The following is a 26244-nucleotide window of genomic DNA, read 5'->3' on the forward strand; positions in this document are numbered from 1 at the left end:
TGTCTGAACAAACTCCAACTTTTATTCTCCTGGATGCAAATGGTCGACTCATCTTGAACTTTTCCGATGTTTCAAACACATCATTAGAAATTATTAAAAAACTGTACAGTACAAAAACAAAAAGCACATTATTAAAAGAAGGTGTAAAAACAGGCAGAGAAACGTCAAAAAACACAAGATTATAAAAGAGGAGAAAGAAATTCATGCAGCAACGTTAAAAAGAGCCTGAGAAAGTTTGAATGCATAAAGATAAAAATATGAAAAATGAGAATAAAATGTTTTCATCCTGGTTCCTGTTTGTGAAGTTAAACGTCTTCTGGAACATTTCCACAAACGCTGCACAGCAACGAGGATCCTGCAGCGGAAAACAGAGAGGAGGAGGAGGAGGAGGAGGAAGAGGAGAGGAAGAGGAGAGGAAGAGGAGGACGAGGAGGAGGAGTCTGTCCGTCTGACTACAGCAACAAACAGTATTTACAGCAACCTGCAACATTCAGAGGCAACAGAGCAACCAAACGGATCAATTCTGATTCAGAGAAGCAACAAAGCTGCAGCCCTGCAGGGGGCGCCGTCAGAGAACAGAAATAATTTGTTTTATTTAATTCATCAGGGAAGAAATGAGAGAGTTCATCTTCAAAGATCAAATTAAATGTTTTGGCAGGAAGCTAAATATTTAGATCCCAACTGAATGTTTAAGTCTGAGCTAAATATTTATTTTGCTAACTAAATATTTAGCTCTACATTAAATATTTACTTTGAAAGATATTTAGTTTGAAAATTAAATGTAGGAACTAAATATTTAATATGCAAAGTAGCTTCCAAATTAACGGAAGTGGAATATCAAAATAAAAGCTGGTTTTGTCGACCAAAACATTTAGTTAGCAAAATAAATATTTAATTTGTTGCTAAATATTTAGTTTTCAGACTAAGTATTTAGTTCCTAAACTAAGAATTTAAGCTGCAAACCAAATACTTAATTTAATAACTACATTTTTAGCTCCAACATTTAACTTGCTAACTAAATATTTAACTTGCTAACTAAATATTTAGCTTGCTAACTAAATATTTGGGTTGGTAGCAGAATATTTAGCTCCTAATCAAATATTTAGGTCCAAACTAAATGTTTAGCTAGCCAAAGTAGCCTGCTGATACCAAAATAAAAGCTGGGCTTTAAGGTCAAAAATGTTTAGTTAGCAAAATAAATATTTGATTTATTTATTTCTTTCCTCTTTTTATATTTTCTTGTCTGTTCAAAATAAATAGACACATATTTGGCTCAGATGTAAACATTTAGTTTGGAACTAAATGTTTGTTTTCCAAACTAAATATTTAGTTTGAAAATCTGACATCAATAAATATGAGAACAATATAGTGAAACTATGACTGAAAATCTGACGCTAACATTTCTTTCTCTTTGGAAGGCTAATTAAATCAAATTATTGCTGTTTTTACAGTGTAACTGTCCAGACAGCAGCTCACCTCTCTCCAGAACCGGACTCGGGTTCCAGCCGCTCGGCTCTCTGGATTCTGACAGAACCGCCAAAAATCTCAACAATTTCTGTAAAAACTTCTCAATAAAACAACCAGCAGAAACACAAACCTGAGGTTGGATCTCTTCCTCTTTCTACCTAAACTCTGCTTTTATCTTACAAATTTACTGATATTTTCTAAATTATGTTGCATAACGAAGATTTCAGCACCATTAAAACCAAAATAAATACAAAATATGATAAATAAAGAATAAAATAATTAAATAAGGAAGTTCAAATTAATAATAAATCCAGTAGAAAGGCACTTCCAAAGCTCCCATCTTGTTTGTGTTTCGCTCCGTTTCCATGGCGCCTACACCCTGTGGCGGCCGTCCTGCACCGCGGCGGCGCTCGTTGCCGTGGCGACGCTGATGTCGAAGCAGGTCTCCATCATGACGCGGGCCTTGCAGAGGTTGACGCAGCGCTCCAGCTCCGCCGTGGCCCGTGCCAGAGCCTCCAGGTACTCCTGCGACTCCCGGTCCAGGTTCTGGTCCACGTCGACTGCAGGGGAGAAACGGCGACGTTACGATTCATCGGTAAAAATAAAAATAAAACGGGCGGGTTGAAACCCTGAGAGGAGGCGCAGAGCGCTGGGACATGGTGGCTCCTGTTTCTGTTATCTGTGCAGCAAACAGCAGAAAGTGTGTCATGTAAATATGGAACCTTTATGAATATCAGGGGAAGAAAGTTTTCTGACAGATCGGAGCAGAACCGAACTCTGGAGAAACTCCCAGAGGAAAAACTTTAAAGGCTGAAGCTACAAACGTCTCAATGCAACAGAAAACCTCCAGATTTAAAGAATCAATGGAAAAAAAGATTCATTTTCATGTTTTCTGACTGAAGAGAAAGAAAAAAATGTTCCTGGAAACCATCTGAAGATGAACTGTTCGTGAGACAGTTCATGAACTGTTCGTGAGACAGTCATGAACTGTTCGTGAGACAGTTCATGAACTGTTCGTGAGACAGTTCATGAACTGTTCGTGAGACAGGTCATGAACTGTTCGTGAGAGTTCATGAACTGTTCGTGAGACAGTTCATGAACTGTTCGTGAGACAGTCAACAAGTCAACAAACAGAACAAAGTTTGATTTCAATCAGATTATTGATTATTGATTGGAAGGTTTCTGTGAAGATGAAAGAAGTCGACCAATAGATAAACAGGCTGCTGCTGCTGCTGCGGGGTCACACAGAGGTCAGCGCTTTGACTGACCTCTGGGTTATTTTAAAGACTAGAGACGGAGAACCATCATCATCATCATCATCATCACCTTCCTCCTTCCTGTGTGACTCATGGACTCGATTTTCACCAGAGAAAAATTTACTTCCTGTTTAGTTTAAAATGGGTAAAAAACACATTTTCATGAAATTAATAAAACATTCAGAAACTATATAAAACCCTAAACTCCTGGCTCATATTCATGCTTCTTATTCGTTTCACACTAAAATAAATACATAAATTAATGTGTTAAATATTTCATATAAACCATAAATAGATGAACGTTTCTCACACTCTGAGCTCCGCCTGCCGGGACGCTGCAGCAGGTGGAGCTTCGCCTGCTGCAGCTCCGCCTGCAGCTCCGCATGGCGCCGCCTCAGCTCCTCCAGTCGCTGCTGCCGCCGGAGCAGGACCTGAGGAGCAGAGAGAACCCGGTCAGAACCAGAACCAGAACCCGGTCCGAACCAGAACCCGGTCAGAACCAGAACCAGAACCCGGTCAGAAAGAATCCATAATGAAGCTCCTGGATTTTTCTAAACTGTTTCTATGACGACATGATTTCAGATTGACTGAAAACCTGCCGACTCTTAAAAACACGTAAATTAATCTTTAATTTCCTGAGAGTCTGCTGATACCAACACTGTAAAAAATAACCAACCAAATCAAATTCAACATGAAGACTTTGACAAATCTGAAGAACTGAATCTTGAAAACCTGTAAGAGTTCTGTTCATAAACGACCTAATAATCCAGAAATATAAAATAATAATAATCTAATAATCCAGAAATATAAAACAATAATAATCTAATAATCCAGAAATATAAAACAATAATAATCTAATAATCCAGAAATATAAAACAACAAAATCAGAAGTTCAGAAATAAGAAACAAAGGCCACAAATGTTTAGAAATTAAATTATGAGGGAAAAATTAAATAAAAATGTTTATTTCACATCATTTCAGCTCCTCAGATCATTTTTACCTTCATGTGTTTCAGAAATGAATTATTGATTGATTAGATGATTATTATTATTATTATTATTATTATAATTATTTGCCTAAACATGAAGATGTTTCATACGAGACATGCAGCAGCAGCAGATCGAGTTTTAATATTTAACCTATGACCTCACCTTCTCCACGTCCTGGAGCGGCGGCTGAGGAAGAAACGGAGAAAAACCATTCAGAGCCATCATCATCATCACCATCATCATCATCTTCAGCATCATCATCTTCATCATCATCACCATCGTCACCATCATCATCATCATCACCATCATCATCATCATCATCACATCATCATCTGGCTGAAATAACCCAGAGCCTGACCTCTGACCCCGTCTCCTCCTTCCTCTGCAGCCGCTCCACGTCATCGATCTCGTACACCTTGATCTCAAACGGCTCCTTCAGGGCGCCGCCCAGCGGCGGCAGGTCCACCCACTGACCTCCGACCTTCCTGCCCAGGCCGGAGGCGTCCGGCAGCGGAGCGGGGATCAGCCGCCGCCGCAGGAAGCCGCCTGGAGGACGGACAGGAAGGGGCGGAGTCAGAGCCGCACAAACTCACAGCATCAACACGTGAAATTCAGAAAGTGACTCATTTATGAGATTCTGATAATTTAGATAATTTTGTTCATAATTCATGAAATTAACAGTTTACAGATATTTGAGTATTTTATTAGCCTGATAAAAAATAATTAATTTTTAACATTGTAACGTTTTGCTACGGTTTAATGTGATGATTAGGAGGAAGTATACATGATATATGAATATATGCTTATATAATCAATTAATCAATAATTATATGATAAATTACAATGATTTTGGTCATTTCCATTCTGAGGATTAAAACATTTTGAAGGGTAATTTTGTTTACAGATAATTCATAATGTATTTCATTTATGGTTCCAGTTATGAGATTTTATTTTATTTATTGTTTTTGTTTGTTTTATTTTGAATATTTATAATATCTTCCAGTTCCAGGATTAACTCTTTATTTCTGAATTATAAATGTTTTGATCTTTGAGAGAAACTTTATATTATTATCATTATATTACTGATCTCAAAGCAACAATATTATTGTTTATCACATTAAGGAGTTAAAGATACTTTTTATTAATATTTCTGTACTGAATATTTTTATTGATCTGGTGAAATATTTTCATCTTAAATGTTGTAACTTTATGAAATCTGAGCAGAAAATCATCAGAAATAACAGAGATAATGAGTAGAAACCATAAATCTGAGGAATTAATCTATTTAATGTTTCACTACGTGATGAATTACTGAAATAAATAAACTTCAATAATATTCTCATTTATTCAGTGAGTTTCTATTCCTAGATATTTATTTTCTTTAATAGTTTTAGTCTTAAGGTTGAGTTTCACCAACAGATTATAAAAATATTTGTTTTGCAGTGTGAGCTGATGTCTTCAGTCTCATCCTCTGGAAACATCAGCTGATTTAAACAAGGCGCCGCCGTCGCCGCTGCTGCTATCGCCGCCGCTGTCATCATCCTCATCATCATCATCATCATCATCCAAATGATTTACAACCAGCAGCTGTCGCTTCGTTACTATAAACAGGATCAATTAGTGAACCAAAGGCTGAAGATAATCAAACTGTGAGAGACGCATCAGACTGAAGGGGGGTGTGGACGGTGTGTGTGTGTGTGGACGGTGTGTGTGTGGACGGTGTGCGTGTGTGGACGGTGTGTGTGTGTGTGGACGGTGTGTGTGTGTGTGGACGGTGTGTGTGTGTGGACGGTGTGTGTGGGTGTGTGGACGGTGTGCGTGTGTGGACGGTGTGCGTGTGTGGACGGTGTGTGTGTGTGTGTGGACGGTGTGCGTGTGTGGACGGTGTGTGTGTGTGTGTGGACGGTGTGCGTGTGTGGACGGTGTGCGTGTGTGGACGGTGTGCGTGTGTGGACGGTGTGCGTGTGTGGACGGTGTGTGTGTGTGTGGACGGTGTGCGTGTGTGGACGGTGTGCGTGTGTGGACGGTGTGTGTGTGTGGACGGTGTGTGTGTGTGTGGACGGTGTGGGTGTGTGGACGGTGTGTGTGCGTGTGTGGACGGTGTGTGTGTGTGTGGACGGTGTGCGTGTGTGTGGACGGTGTGTGTGTGTGTGTGGACGGTGTGCGTGTGTGGACGGTGTGTGTGTGTGTGGACGGTGTGTGTGTGTGTGTGGACGGTGTGCGTGGGTGGACGGTGTGCGTGTGTGTGTGGACGGTGTGTGTGTGTGTGTGGACGGTGTGTGTGTGTGCGTGTGTGGACGGTGTGTGTGCGTGTGTGGACGGTGTGTGTGTGAGTGAAGTGTGAGGTGATAATTGCCGTTGGACGTGTTCACTGGGAATCCCTCATGAAACTTTCATGAGGGATTCTCGTCGCAGCGTTCTGCATGAATCTCAATCATCCGCAGGAAGCTAGAAAAGGATCTGCGGCTCAGAGGAATCGACGCGCTCAGACATGCTGCAGCACAGCGTTAACCCGACCGCCTCGCTCATCTCGCTCCGATCCACGGAGGAATCCATAAATATGCTAATGTCTCCATCTGACTCCAGATGAGTTTATGACTGTTAGTGTCTGAGTCTGACTGGCCGTCACAACACATTTTAATAATAACTGGTTCTTATGGAAACGTGGAACAGCTCCAGGAGAATTCACTTTGATTTTCCTTTATAGAAGAAAAAAATCTACTTCAGCTTTAGGAAAAGTGAAAACTGAGGATTCAGGCGTCTCAGTCGTTATCTATGAGTTTCTGCACTTTTCCAGATTTCAGATGTTTAAAAGAAAATAAATCACTGATATTTTTAACTCCATTTTCCACTCTTAAGATCCAGATATTATAGTTAAAATGATCAATTTCAGATGTGATCAAAATGTATAAATATGGACAAAATAAAACTGGATTGGGAGTGCAGGCTAACATTAAGGATCTGAAACGGTCTACTCAAAGCCCTAACCTCACTCCAGTTAAAAATATTAGCAGACTACAGTTTACAACCAATAAAAACCCAAATTCAGCTCCTTAGAAAACTTTAATTTTGCTGACTTGACAGCTGCAAGGCAAACAGGAGGAACATGCCACCAAAGATTGGTGAATTCTAGGATATGGATGGAAAATTGAGTGGAAGGAAAACATGTGGTAGAGAAAAGTAGAAAAACAGGGATAACTACATGGGGATGTTGTGAAAGAAACCCCAGTGAAGAGTTTAAGGGAGACTGACGAGGAGTCAGAGGTCCAGACTGAAACTGATGGAATATTTTCTGCTGCTGCTGCTGCTGTGAGTCGAAGGCGTATGAACCAACTCATCACGGTCTGAAACACTGAACTCCTGACTGAAAAGCTTCAGAAACATGAGGACATGCTTGTCCACTAAGTTCAAACAGCTTATAGACGCTTGGAGCTTTATTCAGGCCTTGGGGCAATGAGGATCAGAAATTATGAATATGTATATTAAATAACGAAGGAGAGACTTTTACTTTCACTGTAATAAATTAAACTGGTACAAAAGACACAAAATCACTAAAGCATCATGGAAATTTTACCAAAACAAGGAGAAGTACCACTTCACTCTTCCAGTAGATCATTTTGTTTCCTGGCTCAGCATAGATTTTCTTGTAAATGGCTCCACCTGGTGGTTAGCAGCTGTACTGCAGGATGTACAGGAGTGAATGCACTGAGGTGGCGGTCAGTTGATCAGCCCATTAAACTGATCATTATAAGGTACAGACTTAATTTCTACTCACCGTTTCCTCTCTTCTTGGGCGATTTGGACACCCTGCCTCGGTTGGACGCTCCGCTCTCGCTCATGGAGTCGTGGGCTGACGAAGTGCTGCCGGTCGTCTCGCTGTCTCGGATCATGCTCTCGTAGCCGCTGCTGCCCCCGCTGTGGTAAAACAAGGCGGTGCGGCCCATGGCGGGGGGCAGCTCCCCGCTGAGGATGCTGCTGTTGTCGCTGCCGTGTCCGCTGCTGTAGCGCTGCGGCCGTCGCGGTGCTGTGATCTTGCTGTAGGGCGAGGGCAGCAGCGTGCTGACGCCACTCGTCCCGCTGTCGGTACCTTCGCTTTCTCCGGCCCCTCTGCTGAGTTGTTTCTGACCAGCGGCGAGCTCGCTGACCCGGCTGTTAGCTGCCCTGCTGATGACCTGCTTGGTTCCCATGATGGTGCCCCTTCCCGTCTTAACTCCGGTTCCAGCTCTGGCAGGAGGTTTGCCAGTTGGGGGTAGGCTGGCATTGGGTCCAGGAGGGGAGCTCAGGCTTTTAGAGCTGCTGATTGACGATGTTCGAACCTTCAGTCCAGCAGAACCAGCAACACGGGAGTTACCATTGCCTCGGACCTGCGATAGTTTACTGGATGTTGAAAGGAAAGTAGAAGAGGCTTGAGAGGAACAGGCAGTGTTTAAAGGTGGAAGGCCAAGTCTCGGTACAGATCTGTTGGATTTGCAGGTACCTCCTGCAGCAGCACCACTAGCATCTCTGAACACTTCTGGTTTCAGCAGAGTTGAGGTTGGACTGTCTCCTCTCTCCAGAGATCTCAAGCTACCATAGTGCCTGTGAGAATCTGCTTTGGCTCCTCGTGTCTTCAGACTGGAAGACGTTCTGGCAGAACCATGATCGATTTTTAAACTAGACGTGTTGTGACTGAATGAATCTGCTTGGTGCCTGAAGGTGAACTCCTCCTCTGAGGTTAAGCTTTTAGGGAAAGCAAACCTTCCACTGTCACTGCTCGGTTTTAAGGCACTTGGAAAACTTGTCTTCTGTTCTTGGCTGGACTGTCTGATAAGTGGCGTAGGAGGAGAGATCATGCTACTTTTCTGGCCATTTGACTTCTTCCCCAGTGATGAAAACCTTAATGTCCCCGTCACACTGGCAGCTACTTGACCACATTTCGTTTCAGAGCTGTGTGAAGTGGAAACAGTTCCCAAAGTTGTTGCACCTCGTGTGAGCCGTGGCAGCTTGATGAGAGTATCTCCTCTTCTGCTGATGGGCTTCTCGCAGCCATCAACGACTCTCTGAGCTGTGGAAGACATTTGTGTCTTCGGAGATCGAGGAACGCTGTTGCTGTTTCCTCCAGACCTTTTGGGGGAGATGCTAGCTGTGCCACTTCTCATTGGCTTGCCTGCAGAGAGAAACTCAAGCTCTCTTGGATCAACGAAGGTGCTTCCCTGAAACAACAGGTTCTCTTGTGTGTTGTTGCCTACGGCTGCAGAAGAGGTAGGCTTGGTTTTCCTGGGAAGACTGGAGTGATGGGTGTGGTGGAGAGAAGAAGTGGGAGTGCTAAAAGCTCTCACCTTAGAGGATCCTTTAGGTGTGGCTTTGGTGGAATCAGGGAAACCAGAGGCCTTGGTAAATGATGGTTTGTTGGGTGTGGCGGGATCACTGTCCAACTCTGAGAAACAAATACCACTGTCATTCAACGAACTCTTCAAGCCATGCTGCAGAAATGGCTGTCGATGGTAAATACTTGGTGAGGTCAGGAAGGACGCGCTCTCTGCTGCTGTACTCTCACCTCTCATGAAAAACCTGTTTGCTGAAGTACTGTCTTCTCTTTCAGCGGGTCTTAATCCTGCAGATGAATGGCAGCCTGATCCTGTAACTCCATGCTGAGTCGTGTAAGCATCATACTCATCATTGATGCTGCTGATGATGCTGACTGGACCGGAACCTGCAGCTAAGGCCTGCAGCGAACACTCTGGGTTAAAGCTGAGGAGGTTGGCGGGGCGGCCGTTGTCCGGGACGAGGCCGATAGGAAACTCCTCTATGACGGTGAACACCAGCTCATCCTCCCCGTTCAGCTCCACGGGCTGCTGGAGCGTGATGGTGGTCCTGAGGAAGTCTCTGTCCAGGCATCTTCCTAGCAAAGCCGCTCGAAGGCCGCTGACCTCCATGGCGTAACCTGTGGAGTGATGGGACCTTTCCCTGTCTGGTAACTCCAAAGGTTGGCTTTGTCTTGGTGCTTGACAGCTCATACCCACTGGGGGAGTCCTCCTGACAGCTGCCCCTGAGTCAGGTGCTGTTAAGGGCCTCTGGGGTAACGACTGAGGTGGTGATGGTCTGGTTATGGCTCCTCTAACCTTCTCTCTTACCACAGGCTCTGGATCTGATGAACAAGGCTCACTGGACTGTACCGAACATGGCTGAATGAGGGAACCAGAGAGTTTCTCTCCATCAGCACTGGTCCTTTTGGAGGATTCCACTGGGCTTTCAACCGAAGGGAGTCTGGAGTCTGGTCCGGTTACGTTTAGAGAGGAGTTCTCTTCAGATTCTGGTCCAGTTTGATTCTTCATTGGTTGTGCTGCTCTGCTCTCTGTGCTTAACGCGTTTGGAGCTTCACTGCCATCGATGCAATCGAGCCTCTCCTGCAGCTCTGCGAATGTGTTGCACTTAAAGTGATCTCCGTCTGAACGGGGAGAATCTTTGGTTCGCTTCTTGTTCAGGGAGGGAATGATGGGGACAAAGGAAGGCGGGCCCTCATTGTCGCTCAACTCTCGGTCAGATATCGCCGTTCCACCGGGACCGACGTAAATAACGGTGTCGCAGGACTGTTCACTGCTGGAGGAATAGTCAGGATCGCTGGAGAGCAGCAGCGGTAGGTCAGGATCCAGAGCCACGATCCGGGGGTAGAAAGGCTGAACGTGAGGAGGTCGACAGGATGGACCTTCCTCACAGGAACTGTCGCCTCCGGAGGAGCTGGAGGCATACTGGAGACAACAAAACAGTTAGCACAACAAGAAGGACAGATGCAGGCAGAGGAAAGGCGTTAGTCGCTCACCCTCTCACAGCACAGCTAAGCTAGGTTTAGCTTAATCGCTCTTTGGTTACCTAGCAACAACACGTTGAGTAACATGCGCAGTAGCAGTTTCATGTTGCCCAACATAATGGGGCGTACTTTCAACCGCAGACCCGTACTCAGTAAAGCTCTGACAGGAAACTGCTTGGCAGGAAACAGCGTTCACATCCAACTGGTGATGCTTAAAGTCGACCCAATCAATTACAAGAATGCACAGCGTGACTGACACACCTGGAACTCATCCAGCTGCATTCAGATTGTGGGAAATGAAGGAGTGTGCCACAACAAACGTAGGTTTTCGGTACACTTGATTATAAAAGCTCAACCTTCTGGTCGGTGCGCGGCTCACCTGAGCAGTTTCAGGTTTTACCTTTGTGCCTCATAACTGCTTAAGAATAAAAAATACAGACGTGGAGTAAAAGGGGAAAATGAGAGCATCTCAAAACAAAAATGTAGATAAAACAATAAATGTCACGTCATTTGTTTGGAAGTATATTGTACTAATCAATAATTATCAATATTGACTGATAGGAAATGCCTTTATTGTGAAACACTGTTCAGTAATATCACACAGCTGAGTCATGCTGCCGGAAAAAAGGACAATTTGAACTTTGATGTTTTTCCATACAGGAGCTACAAATATGGTGCCAAGCTTTGAATTGGTGACAGAAGTCGTTTCTCATTGCTTATTTACAAGACTAACAAATAATCAATATTGAATCAGGAGAAACACAAAGACATTGTGTTATTGTATAAAATGACACAATAGAGAATAAACTCCTTGTTATCAGGATTTTCTCTCAGATCCTTCAGAGAAGCTGTGAAACAAAGTAAAAGATGAAGTACTTTGGATTTCTTCTTCCTCATGCGGTGGATGCGGGACGCCAGCTGCACCGTGGTCAGCGTCTCCATGAAGTTCGCCGCCGAGTCCGAGATGTGGGCGATCATGGTGGTTCGACAGTTGATGTTACCCAGAGACTCGCTGAGCAGCATGGTGAGCTTGCTGTCTCTGAATAATAGATCATAAAAAACCTCGTTAGACCAAAAGAACGAGGAAGAGACGCCCGAGAAACCCCACAGCACCCTGGAGACCGTTCGTTACGCCGCGCAGAAGTTGGACTCAGACGGGCAGAGAGGAATGAGAAGGAATGTCTCATCCCACATTCATGAAGCGCACTTTGAACCGCACGCCACATGCGATCTTCTACCAGACGCACAGAAAGAAACGCTGCCTTTGAAGAGACCTGGAGGAAGCTGCTGAGGGAAACTGGATTTACATACTACAGCTTCCTTCAGCTTCCTGTTTAACACCAACAGCAAAGCTGGAAATATTATCAGTTTGGGCTTTTTATCTGCATCGACTCATATTGCTTATTTCATGCAAATCAGTGCCGTCAGCTGCAGGTATATGATACTGAAAAGAATATGACCTAATTATTATTTTATTTTATACCAAACATGCAGACTGGATGTAAAGTCCTTAGATCAATTTCAAGACTTTTCCAGAAGGAGAAGTCTGGTGAGACACTGACTGCCTCTAAATAATCTTCATAACCACACTTCAGAAACATGGAAATGTCCCTTTAATTGGACAGCGGAGACAACAGATCAGTCTTTATTTCACCATCCAGTGAACTTCTTACCATAACCTGAAGTTGAATAACATGAAATGGAAATAACCTGATGAACGGCTCCATGTTGAATCAAAACACACGCAGTGATAAAGACGGAGTCCGACTCCTCCGTCCCCTGAGGGACATTCGGTCCATCCGTCTTTCCCGAGACGCCCGATGCGGCTGGTACCTGTAGGGGACGTGCTTGGCCCCGTTGGACAGCGCCAGGATGACGTTCCCCAGAGCGGACAGGGACAGACACTGAGCCGCGCTGCCCTCCCTGGTCCGGCTGATGTCCGTCTCACAGCTGCCCAGGTCCAGCAGGTGGAGACGACTCCGGCCCGACACTGAGGGACACCGGGACATGAAACATTCACAGGAAGCTCTGATCCAAAACTTTAACTATTTATAGTGATTACTGCCTGCTGCTGAAATGGACACGAGAAATTAAAATATTTCTGCTAATTTTAACCCAGAAGTCAAACAAAACCGGATCGACCCAAAAGTCCAAAACTTTTTGGTAAGTAACTTTTCAAGAGAAGTAAACTCTGGTCCAACAAGTCCCCATGTCTAGAACCAGAACCAGGAACCTTCATAGACAATCAGAACATTTTATGGAGCTCCTTCAGTGACAAACTGCTGCATCCAAGGCGCACAAACAGGCGTTACAGCAGATCCTTCCTCTCAGCTGTTAAGACCAACAGAGTCAATTCTATTTTTAATCAATTTAACTGAAGGGTCTGAAATTCATTAATCACATTTTGATTTTAATTTACTGACAAAATAAGCAACATTTTCAATCCAAAAACCATTTTTGCTGCTAAATCATTATTTTTGCTGTTGCGCACCAGATTTACGGACGTGCCAGAAACATGCCGATACAAAGGTTCCACTCTGAACTTCTGTATGTAAAAAATGCAATTAATTGAGCTGAATGTTTAACATATTTAAATTTATGTCATTAATTCATCAAAATTAACATATTAAAGTCTAAAACCATCAATGCTCCTAAAAGCCCAGTAAGTGTTTTCATCCCTGTGGTATTTGCAGTTATTTGGCATTTTAATGATTTTAAAAGACATTTCTGCTGGTTTTGAATATCTCTGCTTTTCTGCACATCTTTAATTTTATTTTGTTGTTTTTTTTAATTTTTTAACATTATTAACTTAAAAAGTGACCCTACATGGCTCCACATCCCTGGTATCTGAATATGTTGTTAACTGTATTGTTATGATGTAATCTTCTGAGCAGGATGTTATTTTTAATCTTGTTTTATGTATATTTTTATGTCCCAAACAATAAAAGCTGCTTCCCCAGATCCAGATTTAACGGTTTCAGATAAATGCGTCTCCAGTTCAGCTCCTGGTTGTTTCCATGTCTCTAATCAGCTCTGATAAATATTCAGCAGCATTTTAACCGCCTGCTTATTCCAGTAATTCAGAGTAATGAGGTTGTGAAAGTTCAACTGCCCGCATCAGCAGGATTTAGAAACTGCTGAGAGCAGCTGAGCGTCCCCCTTTCTGCCCGCCGCCCCATAAACACGGCGGGACGCGAGTCGCCGGGCCTCATTAGGCGTCCTGATGGTTTCCAGGAGTGGACAGTAAAACACCGGTAGCCGTGGAAACGTCTCTGCTGTGGCAGGTGGACGGGTGGTGGGGGATTGTTAGCTGTTCTGAGCTCCAGATGAAGCTAATTAGCGGCTACATGTTAGCAACAGGAGGAAGACGAGCTTCAGGAATTTATTTCTGCCTCCGAGTCTCTGAGCTGCAGTTTCACTCCAACAAGCAAAAAGATCCGATTTCTTTTTCACTTCAGACTTATTGATTATTAAACTCTCAGCATGCTAAAGGGGCATTCTGCAATTTTATTCTGTGTTTCTGTCTTTACTTTGTGCAGAAGGAAATAACAGAGGAAGACCTGGTCAAACCAACAGACAAACTGTATATTTTATTCATACAACCTTTATGTGTTTTGGCATAAACAAAATGTGGCATTAATCTCTAAATGATGATGAAGATCCCAGGAAGAGAGTCTTAATCACTGCAACTGTGAGGCTCTTCAGTCAGAGTTTGTTGTTTTTAAATCAGCTACTTAAATAAATTAATAAATCTGACATTTATTTTGCTATTATTTGCAGTAAAGGTATTTTTTTTGAGCAGTATAGGCTTTAATGCCGCTCCGCAATGAAGAAGCCGTCATTCAAAAAGCAAAAGTTACATTTACAGTTTGCAACTGTGAAGTAAGGAGGTGGCAGCATCATGCTGTGGAGCGGTGAACTTCAGGTGGCTTGTGAGGAAATATTGAATCAACATATCAAGACATCAATCAGGAATTTTAAAGACAAAAAAAACAAAACAGTGTCCCTCGATAAAAGAGCAACTAAATTCAAAATTAAATTGAAAAGACAAAAAGGAGAAGAAATTGTCTCAATATGTTTTTTAAAATGCTAATTAGTTGAAATCTCCCGGCGTTTTGTCGGCCGCTGCCCTTTGACCCCTCTGACCTGTTGCCTTGTTGCTCTTGTCCGCCCTCTCCTGGTAGAGGTGAAGCGTGAACAGGAAGTGGGAGTTCCTCCGGGCGTCCTGGTCGCTCGGCGTCCGGCTGCTCCTCCTCTCCGCCAGAGCGGCGTCCAGGAAGTAGGCGGCGCGCTCGGCGCTGGTCGCACGCAGCTCCGTCTGGTTCTGCAGCTGATCGGAGAGAACAGAAAAACTAATTTAATTATTTCTGCAATTAGAAGAGAAGTTTCTTAGAAACTTAAAACAAGAACCATCACAATAGTGTAATAATAATCATCACAATAATATTATCAAGGAGCTGCAGGAGATTTCAGGTTAAACCTTTTTTCATTTTGCTCTGATTCCCCGTATTTAAAGAACTCCTGACTTTAACTGAACTCTGGTTGAAATGAAAACGTCTGAATCTCTGAGCCGCTTCTTCGCCTCGCAGAGATAAAAGGCAAAACGAGACAGAATGGGGTTTGATAAAATAAGGACGTCGGTATGAGTGGGGCACAGAAAAGTGTGCAGTGACAGAAGAAGAAAATTAAAGCGAGAGCAGATAAAAAGAGTCAGACTGAAGGAGCCTGGGGAGATAAAAGAGAGGAAGATCCAAACTAATTGGACGGTTCTGGAGAGTGACGAAGTCCCAGGAGGTGAAGAGGAGGTCAGAGGAAAGTGTGAGAAGAAGAAGAGGACAGGAAGCTTAAAGGACGACTGCACACAAAATATCCAAGACTCTCAGCACAGAATCGTGTGAAACGGGTTTGTTGCGTCCTGCTACTTTGCTTCAGCTACATGACGTTCAAAGTTTGTTTGATTCATCCTGATATCGTATCGGGTCAATATCGGTATCGGGTCAATAATCAAAGCTGTGGTATCAGTATCGTATCGTGTTGTGTCATGTTCCACATGATGCATAATGCTGCGTTGTGCTTCATCACTAATTACATTTACTTTATAACTTATTAAGATAATTATCCTTCTAGGACTAGTTTAGATTTTATTTGATCAACTAACTTTAATGAACGAAATCGTCTTCATTTACAGAAAGTGGATGCAGTCGTAGCGTTTCTGCGTACCTGGGAGCCGCAGACAGGATCCTCCCGCAGTGACACGGCCGGCCCCGGGGCCTCCGCTTGGTCCCCCGCCGAGGCAGAGAGTTCAGCCAGCAGGTCGGAGAGCGCCTCCTCCTGGCCGGAGATCTCCACCGCTGACACTCTGACGGAGAAACGAGCCCCGCTTTTCTCCCTGCGCTCCTCGATGAGCTTGAAGAGCCAGGAGATGGCCGTGGGCGCCACGCCCAGGCTCTGGGTGGAGCAGTCCCGGCCAATCATGGTGTACGTCTTCCCTGGGGGGCGGAGCCAGTGCGAACACGGGGTTCAACAGGGATGTGTGTGTCGATGTGTGAAGGAAAAAGAGCGGTTGTTACCCAGGTTGGCGTGTCCATAACAGAAGATGCAGCCGTCGGCGCCGTTCACCACCGACTGGATGACCTCTGACACGGTTCCAGAACAAACCTCAGCCTGTCAGGAGCCAGAGGTCAGACCGGGTCATCATGTTATGACATGTAGCAGTGTGTGACGCGAGGTTTGAACTGAGCAAACTTGTTTTTACAGTGAGGAACGTGGAACAAACTGAGTTCATCCTGAGTCATTTAAAGGAGCAGAATGATGAAAAATCAACTTTTAAAAAAATCTTTCCATCATGTTTTTCCCTCGTCAGAAACAAACCTGGAGTTTTACTTTGATTCCTTAATGTTTGATAAGTCCTTTAATCTCCATGGCAACCATTCAGCTGCAAAACACCTAGGTGGACCTAGCCCCGCCTCCGAGTCGCAGCTCCTCCCTCATTCAGCTCCTTCAGACTAGCCAGCAGCGATTAGCAAACAGCTGCTGAGCTCTTTATAGGAGCTGCTGCTCAGAGCAACGCTGGTAAAAACGTTAAAGAGTTAATAGAGGAGCCATGTTGGGATGACTTCCTGGAGGCGGAGCTTCAGAAAGAGCAGGAGTTTCTTAAAGAGACAGAGGCCCAATTTCAAGGCATTAAATCTGGAAGTATAATTTCTCTTAAGTCATATTTGATATTTTTTTATAACAGCTGAAGGTAACAGTTACCTGATTGTGCTGTAAAATGGGAACATGTGCCTGGGAAACACAAACCTTTAACATCACTGTGACCTAACGCTACCTAAAGATTTATGATGTGACGTTTAGGGGGAAATTTCAGACATTTCACTGGCAGAAAGCGAAAATATTACCTGCTTCCAACCTGACTATAACTTAGGATATTAACTGAAGGTTCAACTAACAACCCTTCAGATGTGACTTTCCAGACGCTCAGTTACTCCAAAGTCTGTTTCATTTGTTCAGGTTGGAGCTCAATGAATCAGTTCATTTCACGCTGGACAGACTGAGTGAAGAACTGGATGTTAAATATCAGCAGTAGAGGAAGTTAATGCCAACACTCCACTCCAAAAACTTTACAACGCTCCTTTAAAACCGTTAAGTTAAGCCGTTAATTTTACGATTGACATTTAAAATAAATTTCTGGAATATGAGCCACAGGGAGGCTTTGATATTTTTTAGCTTCATAAACCATAAAACATTTTGTGGCTCAGAAGAGATGAACTGGTTCTGGGATCATGTTGGGTTTAACTTTATCTGAGGTCACATGTGGTTCATCATGTCACAATGTGATGCAGCATTTCTGTTTTTATGCATCTTGTATACAATGATGCATAACAAGGAGGAAAGGTGAAAAGGTCACAGCCTGATTTTATGATCTGCTGCTTCCTGACAGCTCAGCTCTGCTGCTTCACATCAGACGGTATCAAACTGCAGCTCTGATCTGATCCATCTGCTGCTGTCGCCTCTCTGGGGATGAGGAGCTGATGAAGAGCTCAAACTGCGGCTGCGTGCTCTGAATCTACATCGACCTGCTCTGGTTCAGGCAGCGAGGATGAGGAGGATGAAGTGTTGGGAGCTTCTCCCACCTGTGAGGCATCCTGAGTGAAGATGGCGTCGAAGGTGAAGGTCTTGGGAGCCGCGGCGATGGGTCGCCTCTGACAGGAAGTGGAGTTCCCGCCGCTCGGAGTCTCAATCAGAGTCAGCTGCTTCTTCCGGCCGTCCACCTTCAGGAAGGACTTGGACTCCGAGTCGCTGCTGTTAGCCGAGCTGATGCGGACCATGACCCGAACCTGAGGACGGACAGGAAGTCCACGTCAGAGACCAGGTCCAGAGCAGAGCAACAACTTCCTGTCTGATAAACAAACTATAATCAATACAGTGGAGGGAACTGCTAGCTAAAAGGCTAGCTGCGCTAACACTAAAGGACTAATCCTAAACATTAGTTCTGCTATTGCTAATGTGTTGTACCAAGCTAACGCTAAAGCGCTATCTTCTACCATCGCGAGGCCCAACATGTTAAGTTAAAACATGTACGGTGACACTTATTAATTTCCCTCATGTTCAGTTAATTATAATTATTAAAATGACGCTAAATGCTAAAGCCGTTCAGATTATCTCCGTCCTTTAATAACTGAAACCTTCAAGCTCCAATTTAATTTTGACATTACAGTCCACATAGTTACTGTATCTGTGTTTCTATCTTTTCCTCTTCTGTCCGTTTTATTTTGTTCCTTTAAGTTTCTTAAAGTTTTTAGGGGGAAAAAGAACAAGAGAGGAAATGGAACTGCTGCGTAAACAGACTTCAAAATAAGAGCATGAACATAAACAACTAACTACTTGAAGAATTTTTAACAGTCGAGAACAAAAACTTTTATTCAACTGAAAGTTTAAGAAACCAGCAAAGTCAATTAGTGCTTCAGAATTTAAATTAGAGGGAGATAAATTACCAGAAGCATTAAATTAAAATCTGATATTAGCGCTAATGCTAATAACGCTAAATCCACTAAGAATTTATTAGTGCAAAATAAATCTGAAGCATATCTTGGTTGTCCATAATTGGCCACATTTGGTCTCCAGGTCCAGATCTCAGTCAGTCTCTGGTGACCCGCCTGTCGGCCTGCAGCTTCGTTTTCTGGGATTAAATCTGTTTTTACCAACTGGAGCCGCAGAACAAACTAATCCCATCGACTGAAATGTTCCTGAGCTGCAGCTCGGTGTCTGGCCGCCGGGTCGGGACTCTGCTGGAGTTTATCGGCCGTCACGGAGCTGCTGAGTCGGCGGCGGGTCAACAACCAGCGGGTCAACTTCAGAGCAAAATTGATCAGAATCAAAGAGTCGCGGACAGGAAACAGCAGCTGCCTCGGTTTTCATGTCAAACACGTTCAGAAGACAAAGCAGCTGCTGGAAGAACCGCAAACGGCCTTGATCCAGAGGATGCTGCTGTTACCATAGCAACCACAGGTGAGGGGAACCGAGGCAACATGAAGGACGGCGAACCAGGCTGATGATTCTGAGACGGCGGCGTGTCGCAATTAATGAACTCGTTAAGGATCGAGTGATGAAGAGGAGCTTAACGAGAGAGGAGAGGAAGGTCAAAGGTCACGACAAGCTGCTGGCCAAAAAGGTTCATCATTAAACCTTAAGAAGATCATAAAAAGATTTAATAAGTTTTATCAGGAAATTAGGAAAACAAGAAGGAAACAGAGGAAGAAGGAAGGAAGGAAGGAAGTTGTGAATAAAGGAGTAAAAGAATGAATGAAGGAGAAGCAGAGCGCTGAGGAGAGTCCATCAATGTTTATGAGCCTCTGAGGAACAACTGCTGTAAACAAACGGCTTCAGTTTATGAGCAACGAGCTGCAATAAACGAGGAAGAGGACGAGGAAGAGGAGGAGGAAGAGGGAGAGGAAGAGGAGGAGCGGTTCTGCTGCTGAGTAGAACCTGCAGAAAAACTCCAAACTCAGGATTTGTCTGGATTTGATCAGAAATGTTTCTATAGACAAACTGAGAGGAATCGGGTTGTGGGTTTGATTCCCTCACCAGAACCCGGACGGCGTCCTACCTTCCCCATGCCGGGCGTGTCCTTGACCTTTGACCCGGCCCGTAGGAGGCATGGCGGGACGGCGGGCGGCGACAGCTGCAGGGCCCCGCCGAAGCCTCCGGTGAACAGCGGCGGGTCCGGCGCCGGGGCCTCGGGCGACGCCTCCGGGTCCGGCTGGGACTTCCTCATGCGGGACAAACTGAGCTTCTGAGCCGCCCTGCAGGGAGACAGAACCGAGACAGAACCGGTTCTGGTTCAGAAACGGATCACAAAGATCAAACATTTATAGATATAAACAAAACAGATACAAACGTTAGAGTCCGGTTGGTTCTGACCCGACCCGCCAGCTGGAGGAACAATCAGAACTTTAAAACATCAAACCAGAACCAGAACCTGAACCAGAACCTCTGATTGACCCCAGAACTTTAGTAAAACTCCAGAGGAAAACGCTGAACCTGTTTCTGATCTGGTTCTGGTTCTGGTTCTGGTTCTTCAGTCTGAGACAAAGTTTCTCCTCCAACCAGGACAAGAAATCTTCTCTCTTCTCTGATGGATCCACATTTGGGTCGGTACCGAACCGTAAAACATTTGAGCCAATAAAAACGTTTGATGAAGCTCCTCAGATTTCAAAACGTCTCTCGTTTTCCAACCGATTCTGTTTTTAGCGACAGATAAATTTAACGCTGCAGCTAAAGAGGAACAAACAGAGTTGGATTACCGGGCTGAGGAAGAGGAAGAGCGTCCCTGCACTCCTCCTCTTCATCCCTCCATCCGCAGCGAGTCCAATCAGAAAACAGAGCGTGTAATCGTAGCGCCATGAAGGACGGCCTGCAGGGATTCACCACCGTGTGTGTTCCCTCACACAGGCCAGAGAGCGCACAGGGCCGGGGGCGTGTGTGTGTGTGTTGGTGTGTGTGTGTGTGTGAGGGTGTGTGTTGGTGACATTTATGCTTCATCGCTGGGATTTGCCGACAAATGTTAACAAGAGACACAAAAATCGCCCAGGAATAATCTGATTCCACACGGAGGCGACAAGATTTTCTGCAATCTGAGGGAAAAAGTCGCAAAAAGTTTTCTGCAGATTATTCACCGAACAAAAACCAGAACGAAAGAAAAGGAAAGAAAAGAAAAGTTAAAGAGAGAGAGAGGCAGAAAGCTGAGAGGAAAGCAGCTTCATCATGATTCAGCTGAACGGAGCTGATCTGGATCAGCAGTGTGAATATTAACGACCCGGCAGAACCAGCAGAACTTTTCCTGACATCCTGAGGACTAAATGAGAATAAATCATAGAGACCAACAAGCTGAGGACAGAAATGTGGCGTTATGAAAGTAAAGAAGCCGACTGATCATTCAGTGCTTTGTCCAACCATATTAATGGAAAGTTGAGTGGAAGGAAAAAGTGTTAGAAAGAGGACATGGGATCCAAACCTCTTCTGAACCAGAATCGACACCAGAATCATCTAAACCTGCGTTCACACTGCAGCCTGAAGTGACACAATTCAGATTTTTGGTCAAATCTGATTTTTTTTGCCGGCCGTTCCAGATAAATGCGACCTGAACGTGACCCGCACGCGCAGCAGAGGGCGCCATAGCCTCAGCGGTCTGCCAACCGCCATAAAGAAGAAGTTCTCAGTGTTTGTGGAGGTAAACATGGATGCTAACGGTGCAGCAGAGCTTACATGTTTGAAGTTGTTGTCCGACCAGAACCAGCATATTAACAACTTAATCCTCATGGTTGTTGATATTCTTCCTGCCTCGAGTATCGGAGACATTCAGGTCGGGTGGATGTGACCTGGACGTTGGGTCACATTTGAATCGGATACCAAGTGACCTGGGTCGCTTTCGGAGATCCAACCGTTCAGGTCGGATACATCAGAACCGGGTCACTTCAGGCTGCAGTGTGAACGCAGCCTTAGATTCCCTCTGCTGATCAGCTCTATGCTGGATTCATTTCCAGAACCATTTCATTCAGCGCTGTGCCACGGTTTCTACAGGACGACAAAGAGACACCAGAACCAACGAAGAAGAGCTGCAGGTCAGTTTAAAGCAGCAGCAGAACCAAAGAAACGGCTGGAATGAATCCCAACAGAACCTGTGATGAGGGAGGCAGCAAATTCTGATGTCACCATGAGAGGAAAACCTTCCCGACCTACCATCACAAACAGAAACAGGGAGTCTGTTAAACTCTACTTGGACTTTAACTGGACCAAAGAGCTGAGCTGTCAGGTCCAGATGGTCCAGGTTTGGTCGGGTTTGTTCTGATTCTCTTCATCACTCTACCGTCTCTCTGAGGTTCTGACCAGGCTCAGGAGGAAACTCCTAAAAATAATCACTGACATCCAGGAATGTGAAAAATGTTCAGAAACAATCAGAAAACACAAAGTTTCCTCTGCAGCCGTTAAAACGATTCTTTACTCACAGATCCTTCCAGTCCATCATCTCCTCACAGCCTTTGGCCTGGAACGTCCAAACTGGTTTTGTCCAAACTGGTTTTCATCCTGATGCATCATGAAAAGGCAGATTTACTCCGAGTGAGAGAAGAAAACCCAAACGGAAACAGAAACTGAGCTTCGTTTACTGGTCAAACTGGACCAAGAGATCATGTTCCATAAACCTGCATCCAGAAATATACGGTTCAAACTCATCTTTTATTATTCCCAGGAACATTTGATCGTTTTTCCAGTCGGATTCATGCATCCAGATTTATTCAAACATTTGCTGAGCATCAAATCTGGAACTTTCTGCTCCAGAGAATCCGTCAGTTTTCACTGCAAACATGTCAAATCTGGATCCTGAGCTTCATCAGGGTTTGGTGAAAAGTTTCTGTTCTCCATCCATCAGCTGGAGGTCTGGAGACGTTCTTCCCTCCAGAGACAGGAAAACATCCAGCTAAACTCCTGCAGCCAGACGCAGCGTCGGTCCGTCGACCCGTCGGTCTGTTGACCCGTCAGTCTGTCGACCCGTCAGTCTGTTGACCCGTCGGTCCGTCGTTCTGTCGACCCGTTTTCTCCTTCGAGACACGAAGCAAACTGGACTCGGCTTCACAAAGTTCATCAATGAGTCTTCAGAAAGTTTCTCTTTGGATAAAACCATCAGATTCCATCTAAATCCTTTTATTTACGGGTTTTCTCATCCCAGTCTGAGTCCAGCAGCTCAAACTGGTTCCTTCCCATTAGTTCATCAGTTCATCCCATTCAAGGAGAAAATGTGGGAATGTTTTCTAAGTGTTCAGGAAATCCAGCAGATCAAGACAGAAACTAGTTCCGGAACGCCGACTTCATCAGAGTCATTTCTGTTCAGGAACGCGTTCCCCGGTTTGTCCTGTCTGTCTGTCCTCCTGTCTGTCTCTCTGTCCTCCTGTCTGTCCTCCTGTCTCATTTGATCCGCCTGCCCCCAGGCGGATCAAAGGGAACTTTTAGGGAGCAGCTGCAGACGTTTCCCCTCCGTCCTCCACCTGTAAACTCGACGTCTTCATCCGCTCCTCTAGTCGACCATCCTCTCCATCCAACTCCTCTCTGATCTCTTCACCTCTTCTTTCCTGGTTGTTTCTCCTCTCATCCCTCTGTTTCTCCTCTCATCCCTCTGTTTCTCCTCGTCTCCATCTTCTCCTCATTCCCTGGTTTTTCTCTCCGTTTCCTCCTGCTGTCTCCTCTCTCCTCTCCTGTAGCTCCTCAGTCTGTTCCTGCAGTCTGTATCGCAATGCTGCTCCGCTCAACCCCTCCCACCTTCCTCCTCCTCCTCCTCCTGTAACTCCAGGAGAGAGAGGGATGAAAGGACGCGACAGCAGCAAAGGAGGATGAAGGACTGGAACAAGAGGTGGAAATAAAGCGGGTGGATTCCTGATTCTGGTTGCTGTTGTTGCCGGGAAACACAGGAGAAGCTGCAGCCTTCCTCCTCCTCCTTCTCCTCTTCCTCCCTGTCCGTCTGCCTCTCTCACCTCCTCTGCCTCTTTTTGCAGCCCCACCCTCCTGAGAAAACCCTATACACACACACACACACCCCGCATGAATACTTCATGAGACGACTGACACCCCCTCTGCTGGATTTCAAACTCACTCTATGTGTGTGTGTGTGCGTGTGTGTGTTGGACCATAGGTCCGGCCCAACAGATGGATTAGTCAGATTACAGAGCAGGGCCGCGTTAACACTGTCTGTGTTCATGTATTAATTATTTCTCATCCAAACTCAGATTCTCCTCAGATGAAAGTAAAAAGTGATTCTGTTTCTCTCAGGCTGAAGGACCTTAATGAGGAGGAGCTGCTGCCTGACAGGAAACTCTGAGCCGTCAGCAGGAAATCCAAGCAGCTCAGACTGTCGGGACGTCGGTTTGTTTCCAAACTGGATCTTCAGGTTGGAAAACAGAAACAGAGAAAATATCAGGAGCAAAAAGTGAAGAAATGAGAGAAATGAAACTCTGACTCCATCTGGACTGAAGGAAATCAGTTTGATTACATCCAGAAGAAACATTTAAAGATGAACTTCAGAGTATGGAGCTAGAAAAGTGCCAACGTTTGTTGATGATGGTGTCGTTTATCATCACCACCAAGAACTTCTGAAAAACTTTCCTTCATACCTGAAGATCTGATCTGGACCAAAAACTGAAATCAGAATTTTAACATTTCTACTTAAAATGCCTTTTAGTGCCAGTCCAACAATTTGTTTTTAAAATTATAATCCTGAATCATATTATGAGAAAAAATTCATAGAGTGAGACTCAAAATGACCAGAATAAATAAGTAATTTTGGCCGAATAAAGTCGTAATATTACAAAATGGCAATAAAAGGAAAACTTTATTTTGTAATAATTTCTTTCTGGCTCTGATTCTCCGTTGTGACGTTGAAATTTATTCTCCTTACATTCATTTGTTCTGCAAATCATAAAGTTCTGCTTTCAGTTTCCAGATTAATTTATTCCTTCAGTTTTCCACCATCACTGATTACTTCAGTCAGAACAGGAACCGGTTCTGGTTCCGGATCGGTCTGAGCTCCGGGTCGATGGAGGCTGGATGAGGAGTCAGAAATATTCATTTGGTTTTGTTTCTGGAAACCAGATTAAAATGTTTTCTGAAACGTTTTGTGTTTTTGGTTCTGAGCTCGTCTTCATCAGCGCCGTCCACAGACCCAGAACCGGACCGCGTCCTGCTGCAGGCGGTTCTGATGGACGGAGTCCGATTCCCCGCCGAGAATCTGAGCATCAGAGCGGCAAAAATGTGTCAGAGAGAAATTCTCTATAACGGGTCTAAAGGGAGACAGACTGAGCCGAGGGAACTGGACCGAGGGTTCTGATACAACCGGATCAGTTACTACAGCTGGTACCACATCCAGCACCAGAACCTCCAGAAATCAGCTGCAGTTTCTGACAGGAAGAGGAATAAATTTATCCAATAAATTCATTATTTCATTTCTGAAATAAAACCCGGAGCCAGACGGAGCGATGAGCGGATCCGGTTCTGACAGGTTAAGATCCAAACCGTCTCAGAGGCTTTGAGCCGGAAACATCTTGGCCCGGGAGGAGCGAGTCTCAGCAGGTGGGCCGCACCGCTGCTCTCCTCCTGCTGACCCACTCGCTTCGCTCAGCCATCGGCTCTCTGCTCCGGTTCACAACGTTTTCAGCAGTTTAAAATCAGACAATAAAAGTTTTACTGTCCAGATTTCAGAGGTTTTCACTCTGAAGAACTGATGAAACCCAGAAGCTGGGCTGTAATCGGGCCGTCAGCCTGTGGTTCTGCAGGAACCTTCGGGTCAGCAGCAGCTCTGGAGGCTCTCAGGAACATCTCTCTGCTGCCCAGCAAGTCGATAGAAACGTTTGGGCCCAAGGCCAGAAAACCACTTTGGGAAACCCGACCCTCCTCAGTGGAGATCTGAGGCTATTTTGGTTCTTTTGGGTCCAGAAAAAATGTTTGTGCTCCAGTATCGGATCTCTGGGTGGCAGCAAAGCAAAAAGTGATGCAGAAACAGCTGGAAGAATCTGAATCATGAAACTGCTGTTTGATTTGATGTGATGAGAAAACGTAAGAACTGACATCATCATTCATTAGTATGAAGGGTGCTTTATAAATATGATTGATTGATTGATTGATTGATTGATTGATTGATTGATCTGTAACCAGCAGAGCTGAGATTCATGAAGCTGCTCGGCGAAACATGAGGAGCATTTCAGGCTCAACAGAACAAGAAAACATCAGCAGATATTCACTGCATCTGACGGGAGGAAGGAGGGAGGGAGGAAAGGAAGCAATGAAGGAAGGAAGGGAAACAGAAGCGAAGATGGACGGATGGACGGACAGCATGCTCTCCTCCTGTCCAGTCTCAAACGTTTCCTCTCCTGCAGGACAACTGCTGACCCCAGACCTCCCGTTCAGCTGTGGACTCACTGGTTCTACTGGTTCTACTGGTCTGTGTTCTACAGCGGCGTGGCTTCAGAGAAACATCAGAGACGCCGTCCTCTGACCCGAGGCTCTGCGGTGCCGTTGACGCTCCACGGATCAGAGGACGCAGAGAGAATAAAACATGGCCGCCGCGTTTCCTCCTGAGGTTTTTATTCCAGGATGATGAAAACATGAAGGCAGAGATCTCACAGTCCCAACCGAACCAGGACCTGTTCTGATCGATTACCGGATCTGAGTCAGAACCGCAGTGAGGCGAGCGCCGACCAGCCGG

The 26244-nt window shown here is 44.9% G+C and overlaps 1 protein-coding gene across 2 annotated transcripts; it reads right to left on the reverse strand.

The window, feature by feature from the left end:
• LOC116734560 (kinesin-like protein KIF26A) lies at positions 1-23553 on the reverse strand. Of its 2 annotated transcripts, XM_032586032.1 has the most exons (13): positions 22004-23553; positions 19606-19801; positions 17633-17836; positions 16070-16163; positions 15720-15988; positions 14646-14829; positions 12333-12489; positions 11376-11538; positions 7488-10440; positions 4071-4258; positions 3875-3898; positions 3034-3154; positions 1-2027 (listed from the first exon to the last, which is right to left on the reverse strand). In XM_032586032.1, exons 1-13 carry the CDS (start codon positions 22021-22023, stop codon positions 1840-1842), a joined length of 4761 nt encoding a protein of 1586 aa, XP_032441923.1. In that variant the 5' UTR covers positions 22024-23553; the 3' UTR covers positions 1-1839. The 2 variants fall into 2 exon arrangements, with proteins under 2 accessions (XP_032441923.1, XP_032441925.1); XM_032586034.1 differs by lacking the exon at positions 3875-3898.
• Between the last annotated feature and the right edge of the window lie 2691 nt (positions 23554-26244).

The sequence above is a fragment of the Xiphophorus hellerii genome, chromosome 15, assembly GCF_003331165.1.
Source record: "Xiphophorus hellerii strain 12219 chromosome 15, Xiphophorus_hellerii-4.1, whole genome shotgun sequence".
NCBI classification, from domain to species: domain Eukaryota; kingdom Metazoa; phylum Chordata; class Actinopteri; order Cyprinodontiformes; family Poeciliidae; genus Xiphophorus; species Xiphophorus hellerii.